The 9,855-nt window shown below is 41.0% G+C and overlaps 1 protein-coding gene across 1 annotated transcript in view; it reads right to left on the reverse strand.

The window, feature by feature from the left end:
* Window positions 1-9,390, reverse strand: part of METRNL (meteorin like, glial cell differentiation regulator) — a 34,916-nt gene extending 25,526 nt beyond the window's left edge. Inside the window, exons 1-2 of the mRNA XM_026667608.2 lie at window positions 9,085-9,390; window positions 1,178-1,566 (exon numbers count right to left, since the gene is read on the reverse strand). Of these exons, the coding sequence (XP_026523393.1) occupies window positions 1,178-1,566; window positions 9,085-9,215 (520 nt within the window). The 5' untranslated portion in view covers window positions 9,216-9,390. The remainder of the gene's footprint in view (window positions 1-1,177; window positions 1,567-9,084) is intronic.
* Window positions 9,391-9,855: the final 465 nt, after the last annotated feature.

Here is a 9,855-nt window from a genome sequence, read left to right on the forward strand (position 1 = left end):
ACCCAGATATGGTGCTGCCTGCGTTGACCCTGATACAAAGTGCCCCACCAACGCCGAGGTCAACATCCAAGCTGTCGCCGCCCGCCCTAAGATGCAAGGGGGGGGGAATTAAGTCACCCCTGAAAAGACAGCCTAGCCGTTTTTTCGGGGCTCAAAAAAAAATAAGACCGGGTCTTATTATATGAGAAACACGGTAGAAGCAAGAGATAACTGTTGAAAATATCAATTGTTAGCTCTAAAAGACTATTGAAGTTAACGGTTCTTTCACCTATCTGCATATCAGTGATGGTCTCTAGGAAGGAAGTAGCACTCACAAGTGCCCTTATTTTCCCGGTTTGCTTTCAGAGAAATCAACAGTGGATGAATTATTTGTTAATATTTCAATATGACTTTCAACTGCAAGGCAGTTATAATGTGTTTAAAGAAACAGTTGTGCCCCTCTCCGTATATAGGAGCTGAATCAGCAAAATTCCAACTTACCACACCACACAACAAGGTACATATATCACTGTATACTGTGGCCCTCATAAAGTGATTAGAGAGGTGGAAGGAATCATCACTCTTCCACAACTAAGATTAAATAGTCCAATATAAGAACAAAAGTAAACAAATGGAGAAGGGAAAGGATGAACAACAACACCCCGGGGTAAATTGCTGGACAGGATGCATGAAACATCATGCAATTTTAATATTTGGATACCAACTTCTTTTTTGGAAGCAAAATCTATATATAGACAACCAACCCATGTATAAAGAAGCAAGCCTACAAATAGGTGTACCTCTCTTTTAAGTTATTAAACTGGGATGAAGCCTATCTCACCATCTAAATATATTCATAAGGAGAACAGGAAATGGAAGCAACCTCACAACATGGATAAACCGGTATGTGACTCGCACCTCAAGGTAACAATTGCAAAGCAAACAAGTTGGAAATCTGGAGTTGAACAAGCAAAAAGTTGCATAGACAGACTTGGGAGGAGGTCCATTAATAAGTTATTTATATATGTTGTTTATGTTTAAACTTTTCAACATTTTTCCTTTGTAAAAAGAATTAAGTGTGGAAGACTGAACAGCCCTAGGATTAAACAACACTGCTACCGTTCAAGTACAAACAGAAAAATTAATCAAACTGTAAATCAGATGCAAGGCCAAATAGAAGTAAAGTATCACAACTCACCAGAAATCATGTGCAAATCAGATGCCATCCCCTTGCTTATCAGTTCATACTGGAAGCCTGTAATCTTCCTACTAATGTCCTGCTGAGGGGTAGCCTCAACAAAAAGGCCACCTTGGTCAAAGTTGAAGCAATACACACTGGTAGGACTATGATCTCCCTCTTGGACCAGTAGTTTTAGTTCTCCAGTTTTTTCCAAATAAATATTTGCTCCTGCAGAGTTCTTATAAGGTTTTATGCAAACAGTCCAATGTTTGTAAGAGGAAGAGATAATATTGGGTCGCAGATTGACGATCAATGCTCCGGTGGGATACATCCATTCTATGGTTCCTTCAGAACAACGGAGGTAGACTTGTTCAACATCTTTTCTGTGGGACTCGTGAGTTAATCCACTATGAAAAAAGAAAGATAGAGACATTATAATAGAAGTGCCTTGATTTATTTTACAAGAATATTATTTGCACTCAGACAAAAGCTACTGCAAAAGACTTGAAAGACGATTGTGGAAAACTACAATGAAATAATGGCTTCAGGCTTTTTTAAGGGTTTAGAAAAGCTTCCAATTTTATTAAGTTGTATTGGCTACTTGCCTCAAATAGCCAAATTAATCAAGTCTGCTAACATCAAGTCCATTCCAAACCATGGAGTAATGTTCAAATTAAGTCCTTCCATAAAATAAATTAAGCAACAAGACCAAACTGTTCATGAGAAAAATGGATTAGATACAACTTTCAGCCTCAAGTTCAACCCTATGTGACAATCCTGCCAACCAACATGAGAATGCATTTATGTACCATAATCAGTCATTAGATTTCCAATAGATTGCATTAAAAAGCTGTCAATGCAATTTTAATAATATAAATGTTAATGTTAATCTTCTGCGTAAATTAGCTGTGGGAGATACAATTTGGAGTGTGGGGAGAAAACAAGGGACAACATACAATTATTATTTGAAATAAAATGCTTGCCATACTGGAGAAGCAACAAAATATACTGTTCAGAGGTTTCATGGGAAAACTTCAAGAAACTTAAATTTTAATCATTAGCATCATATTATAAATTTATTGGCTGGAAACTAAGTTTGTCAAGCACATCAAGAGCTGACAGCTTGTGGAAGAATGAGCTAGTTCTTGATCTTCATGCTCCTCACTGATTTCAGAAATGCAACTCTTAATAGAACATCTGAGATACCACCAGTTTTAAGTGTTAAAGTGGTGGGTCTGTTGGTGTTTATGGTTACAGATTATAAGAATACTCTTCTCAAAATGTCAATGCATTGTTGTGGCAGCAAGTTAAACTCAGAACTGAATCAAGAACACTTCTCAAGGCACCAACTGCTGGTCCTACCAATTCTGGTTTCCTGATCACCTCCATTAATCAAATGAGAATTATAATTCAACCAAGCCTGTAGGACTGTTGCATGGCTGAATATTACAAAGAGCTACAGTAAAGTCCTACTTGAAAGTGTGAATTTGCTATTTATTTCTTCACAATAAAGTCAATGCATTTGGCTCAGAAACACACTGTTTGTTCCAAAACACAAAAAGCTTTCCAGTGCAAAAAATTGAGTCCTGAAACTCATTAATCCACAGACAACCTATACTTTATCGATGGCCTTAATAATGTAATTTCCTGAATGGAAGAAGTTCCCAATTCAAAATACCATGGATTATTTGAAACCTCTCCAATGCCAAAATGGGACCTTTCAGTTTGAAAGAAAAACAAGAGAGTATTCATGCTTTGAAGTTTTTAGCAATATGTGACTCTGGAACTAAGCACACAAGCTTTTCTTGTGACTAAAAGGAAAGAGTGCATTGTTTTCATTGAAGCTAATAATATCAAAGAAACTATAAAGGAATAAAGCAGAATTAAAAAGACAAGCAAGTCAGGATACAAATCCACCAAGTTCCGACTGAATAGATGATTCACAATACTGAATGCATTTCAAGACAACTTGAGTTGACTTGGCTAAAAGCTCATGACCTAGTTAAAACTGTCAAGAGTTGGTGGAGATAAGAGAGCTCTCTATGGCTTGAAAGATTTGGTGGAGACAGAAAACATCTGCTTAGACAGGGGTTAGATGATTCATTACCAGAAGGTGTTAAGAGGTCTGATGGACTAACAAATCTTCCCTTTCCGGATAAATATGGTGATATCAAATGTCTGAACTAAGAACAAAGCAACTTCTCTAATCCACATTTATATATAGCCATTTCCAGGACCACTTGCCAAATCATCTCATGTTCCTGTTATCTGCTGTATGCAAAGAATTATTCAAAGTATTAAACCAAGCAAGTGCCCATATTTTGAAGCAAACCTGCATTGACTTTCAGGGTGCAGAAGAAGCTATTGACACTCACCTTGAGTGTTACATATATAAAATGACGTTGGTTTGATTTCAAGGCAAGAATAAATGACCAAAGTTCTTACACAAACAAGACAACCAAAAATCATAACTTACTTCTTTTCCATTTGCTGGTAGAAGGCTATTAATCCATGCAGTATTTTAGTTTTACCTACATATGTAAGGTAAAACTGTAAGGCCATATAATTCATTTTAAGGCAGTTAGCCTTAATGGAAAAACTTCAGAATTACCTAATCCCACCCACAGACAAGAAATTGCCTTGTTTACTTCCAAACCAAACCAAGATATGTCAACAGTATTCATTCTTACAAAGTGAAACATACATTGACAGAGACAGTAGTTATGAATATATATATATATAACTGTGGTTCCCCTTTTTGTTCAGAACAATGTTATTTATATCCACTAATGGGAACTTCAGGCCTTTCTAAGACCAGCCTGCTACAGGAACAGCTTGACAACTTAGAAAAAACAGGTTTGGTTGTATTTTTTTTTTAAAGAAGAACTTACTTTAAGTGGAAGGCCTGGCTGGCATTTACACCTTTGTTATCATTCAAATCTTTTAACTTTGAAGGCCGGATACCACAGATTAGTGGCAGCTTGTACTTTAGACCTCATCTGCTGCCACAGTAACAAATATAACTTCTAAAGTTACACAGCCAGAAAGAATAGGCTGTAATCCTTCATACAACAATGGGATAATCACTGTATAAAAACCCTTAGAGAAAAAGTGCCAGAATTTTGAAGATGGGCAATTAGGGCTGGACAAAAAGCCTTCAGAATTCAGAGTTGTTGTTGCTGGCCAGGGGATACTGAAAAGTGTAGCCCAGTGCATCTGCAGGGCACACAGCTATCCTAGGATATGAGAAGCTCAACTGCTTGATTTTGTTTAAAGTCTAATTTTAAAAGCTAACCATTCTTAAGAATTCTCACGTACACATTAATGCCTGTTTATTCATCACGAGTCTCGACAGATTCTAAGCAGAGACACCAGCTCATGTTAGATAGAAGAAAGAAACGCTATTTTGCAGCATCAAGTAATGTTGTCAGAAGTTTGTGCTCCTCTTGAAGAAAAATGGCGAGTCCCTCTCATCACTGGCCCTGCTGAACTTGCCTTTCCAGAAGGCCAAGCTGAATTTGTGACCTATTTATCCCTTCATATTCATTAGCTCATTCTTGTTTTTTATTTATAATAGCAGCCTACTGGATTTTAATGAAGGCAATCTTGACAACCTGAAGTTGTGTGCAGTGGTGTATTAACCATGAAGCAGACTAAGCACGTGCTTAGGGCACCAGGCCCAAAGGGGGCACCACAAAGTTGAGAATACGGCTTTGTGTGTACAGTATGTACAAAAAAGGGGGGCACCAAGATTTGTCAGTGCTTAGGGCACCAGTGAGCCTTAATCCTCCACTGGTTGTGTAAATTTGAAGTCCACACATCTTCAAGATGCCAAGGTTGAGAAACACTGGATTAAGGACACACTGGCAATACTTTGGGGATGTGGGGGATGTTTTTGAGAAAGGGGAGAAACACACACACACACACACAGCACTTGCTGGAACTAAATCAAACTTTTTTTTTTCTCCCCCAGGATCACAAAGCTGCTGTAAAAGGCAACTATGTGATATTAAGAAAAACACAACTATTTTAAGGAACTGCTGAGAAGGGCTGGATGAACCTCTCCATGAACACTGAAGCCCCTTTAAGCCTCCAATACTGAAGTATTGCAAGGCATTATCATTATCAAAGCCCATGAGTAAGATATGAAGGCAATAGTCATCTCCTACTATTGCTCCTTACTGACTAGGATTCAGAAACATATATGCCTATTGCTGGACATCATGCATCTTAATACATTTAGAAAGATAGAAATAGCCATAAGGAAAAACTTCCATACAGCTAAACCCATACAGCAGGAATCCAAAGCAACGTTCCTAGTCCTACCTAGAGGTGCCTGAGATGAGACTTAAAAACATGAAGCTTAGATTGCTATGGCCAGCAGAGTATTGTGACTTATACCACAGCCACCTGTTTGGTCAATTCCATCTATTTTTCAGACATCTGATGTTTTCTTGTGCAATTGCAAGTATCCGCAAGCATGCGTCATTCCCAGAAACTAAAATATTAAATGACAGATTGGGGAGGGGGGGGGAAGTGTTGGGTAAGCCCCATTACAGGGAAGTGAGTCATGCTGCTCACACACATCCCTTGTGGCTGGCATTCAGGACACTGACAAGCCCAGAAGAGAGACTTCATTCATCAGTAGAGTAATATATTAATGGTTTAGTGTTGCAGCTGAGAGACAGATATAAATCGGGAATACTGCCTCTGTCCTTTATTTTATGAAGTGAGTTTTAGCAAGTCGTGCTCTTTAGGTTGCTCCTCCCCCAAATAATATTTCCATTTTATGTTATGGAAATATTGTGCCACTAATTTTAGGAAGAGATAATTCAGACAAGGATATGGCCTTACCTCCACACAATCTTGTTAATAATCACACCTGAATCAAATGTGATAGTATGACATTTTAAAAAAGAAGTCTTGGGAGACATCTACAAGCCAATGCCCATTTTCAAAAAAGGGGCATATATGTGATCAAATCCATGCATGCAATGTGCATTTATGAACTTCAATTAAAAGGAAAATCAGGCATGAAAGATATTGTTCATTCAATACATGAGCAAACAGAAAATGGTTCCAAGAATTTTTGGTCTGGAATATTTTTGGTCTAATAAGGACACAGAGACACAAACTCTTTAACATATTTTCAACATCTATAATTATAGATATACAAAATAAGTTCAAGTAAATTTGTGAATCATATGAAGTGTAGATTCAGTGGCTACAGCAAGTTTTGTGTAGGAGTCCACAACTAATTTCAAGCAATACATCATACTGATCTTGGGAGAAGTTGGTTCTACATTGATTAGAACTCTGCTGCCAAAGAATTGTTTACTTTGTTACACCAAGCAATTGTAGCAAATCATACCAACAGGAATATGGCAGCAAAACTTTAGATGGTTCCCTATATTAGCTGAACTGTGTTTTAGGTACAGGCCTTGTAAAATTATCTCATGACATTCAACAAGTGTTCCCTGTTTCAGGGACTTATCTTTCTAGATAATGGAATTATTTTGCTACAGGGCATGTGACAATTCTTAACAGGTGAGATAATCTGTGATAGCTAGAGTTCAATCTTTCCCCAAAGGATTTCCAAAAAGAATTCTCTCTTCCATAAAACAAAGCAAAACACACATGCACACCTGAAAAAACTGATCCTCATCATTTAAGCCTGGGGCTACTGCCCTAATATTGCCTTTTCAGTTTGCATAAATCCAAAGAAATCATTCCTTGTCATTCTACTTGTTTAAATATAAATTGCTTTGTAAACGTCAAATACAGGTTGCAGCCATGGATTAATGACTAAATGAAAGCCTTTTCAGATCTACAGCAGATTTCTGAAAACCATAGGACAAGATTTAAAGTACAGGTAGGTCCTTAACTTATGATCACAATTGAGCCCAACATTATGTTGCTAAGAGAGACATTTGTTGAGTTTGCCTCCTTTTATGACCTTTCTTGCCACATTTGTTTTGAATCACTGCAGTTGTTTTGAATTAGTAACACGGTTGTTAAGTGAAACTGGCTTCCCCATTGACTTTGCTTTCCAGAAGGTTGCAAAAGGGGATCATATAACCCCACGATACTGCAACTGTCATGAGTGAATTGCCAAGCCTCTGAATTTTGATCACCTGCCTGTAGGGATGCTGCAATGGTCATTAAGTGTGGAAGAACGATCCTAAGTCACGTTGTAATTTGAACATTCACTCAACAGGAACTGTTTGTTTTAAGCTGAGGACTACCTTTATCACTGAAAGGGGTGGGAGGAAGGGAGTCAGATGCAGAGAAAAATGTAGAGGCTAAGGGGATTTAAAGATTTCACAAGCATGACGATTAACATAGCTGCGACAGCTAAGGAATTATGGCCAAGAGCTTTCTGTTAGCAATCCTGATTAAAATCTAAAGTAGCAGGGGTGACGTTATGCCACAGGTGTAAGAGAGACAGAGGCTCAGCTCCGAACATTTTATGAGATCTGTGTTATACAATATAGCAGGTGAACTCCAAAGGAACTCAGGAGAATCTTAACTAGCCTCTCTCTGGAGACCTCCTTGCCCACACATAGACACACCAGTTTTACGGTTTCCAGGGAACAACTTCCAAATGTACACAGCAAACATCCAGGTTTCCAATCTGAATAAACTATCTCCCCACCAAAACAGAAACCAACTTCAGTAATCCAAGGCGTTTTGAGGAAATAAACAAGCCCGGGTGCTAATTCAGGTATTAATGAAAAGGCAGGTCTATTGAGATGACTGGTTAAAAAAAAGGGGGGGGGGGCTATATACTGGCAAAGGAGGAAAAAAAAAAACCCAGCGTCACAACTTTGATAAGGGCGAAACAATCTTTACACATTCGCAAACACGCCGATTATAAACCCTTCTCCGTTTTTCCCCTCTCAAAGGCGACTGGCAAAGCCTCCCCGAGTTACGCTGAAGTTAGTACAACAAACAAACCAACAAACAAAAGGTAGCAGGTCACCAAGTTTAAAGTATGTTATTCTGGCGTTGAGTTGCACAGATGTGGAGGGTGCTGCGGTGGCCAGGAGAGAAACTCTACCTTTGTCTGCTGAGCGCTCTCCGGCTTCCCTTTCCCCCCCGCCCCCTTTCCTTCGCTCGTTGCTTTGGCAATATACTCATCCTGAACACTCCTGGAATGTTAATCAAAGTGTCCCTCTCCTTCTTCCTTCCAATAAATCAGAGCAAACAGCCGAAGGGGGGGAGAGAAAAGATTTCTTTTATCCCTCTTGCAACAATCAAATCCATGTGTCCTGGAGCTTCTGGAGCTAGCAAGCCCACGCGGAACTATACGCCCCCCTCCTCCCTTCCCTTCCCGAACGAAACTTCTCCGAAGAAGCGGTTTCGAGGACAGCTAGGATTCAACACCCACCCCCTACTCCCCCAACACGCACCCCCGACAGCTCTGGGATGAAGTGGGGGTGGGGGAGCGGGAGTGGGGAGGAAGAGAACCAGCTCTCTTGGATCCAAGATTCCCAAGCTTGGCATTCGTTTCGCTGTGAACCCCACTCAAATTCTCCGATCGCACAAGAGGGGAATTTTCCCCTCCTTTTTTTTAAGGAAAGAAAAAGAAAAAAAACGACCCTCTACAAAGTAGAGTTTCGGCTCTCCCTCCCTCCCGCCCGCCCCCCAATAAAACGAAGGAGAGATCCTCAAAGGGTCTCTTTAAAAGCAGCGTTAATCGCCTCCGACTTAGCAACGCCATCCCAGAGAAAAGGAAAATGGGATCGAGCAAGAAAGGGGGGAGGGGGGTGTCCTGAAGTCTGGATTCCGCAGGAGCGCACCTTGATCCCAGGAGCTGGGATATGCCCGGACAAAGACCCAACCTTTTTGGAAAACACACCTTACAGCGGCGGCAGGTCCGCCAACTTCACGCAGCCCCCCTTGCCCAGCGAGCTTCTTCTTACCTTCCTCTCCAACTGCACAAGTCGCTCGAGTATTGCGCCGTGCAGCCCCTGTCCAGTACCAAAAAACCCAGCAGCAGCAACAGCGGTGACGGCGGCGGGAGCAGCAGCCCGGGCGCCGGGGCTCTCCGCATGATCCCCGCCGGGCTGCCCTTAGAACGGATCCAGCAGAGGAGGGAAGAGAGAGGAGAGCGCCCGTAGCCTGCGCTTACATGGCGAGGGAAACTCAAACCGCTAGCACGAACCCATCCCAGCCGTCCGGCCACTCGGCTCAACAGTGCCCTCGCTCTCCTAGCCGGCGCTCGCTCCGCGTCCCAAGCTTAGTGGAGGGCGGGGGAACCGCTGCGCCTCGGAAACCACCCACTCCAGAGACCGCGGCTAAAACCGGCACTGGATTTCTTTGTACGGAGCGGGTTCCGTGCCCTCCTGGCCTTCTTAACTTTGCTTTTCTAACTAAACCCGAAAAAACCTCGCTCTCCGTTTTTGGAGTGACGGCAGCCAGTTGAATACAGCTACCGACGGCTTTCCTTATGGGGGGGACCTCGCAGGCCTCGAGACCGAATTTTAAACGTTCACTGCTCGGCTTTTGGGTGTTTAAAGAAAGAGGAAGCTAAGAATGTTGGAACTTCTGCTAGGAGTGTGTCTCATTTTTTAAAAAAATTGCGGATTGTTTAAAATAATGAAATTAAAGGCGGTCTGTGATATGAGAAGGGAGAAGCTTTGACATTAAAAAACAAACAAACAGAGAAGCAACTGTGAAGAGGGGAAAATGCA

The sequence above is a fragment of the Notechis scutatus genome, chromosome 2, assembly GCF_049901735.1.
Source record: "Notechis scutatus isolate UNSWTSFEM ecotype Mainland chromosome 2, rNotScu1.2, whole genome shotgun sequence".
NCBI lineage: Eukaryota > Metazoa > Chordata > Lepidosauria > Squamata > Elapidae > Notechis > Notechis scutatus.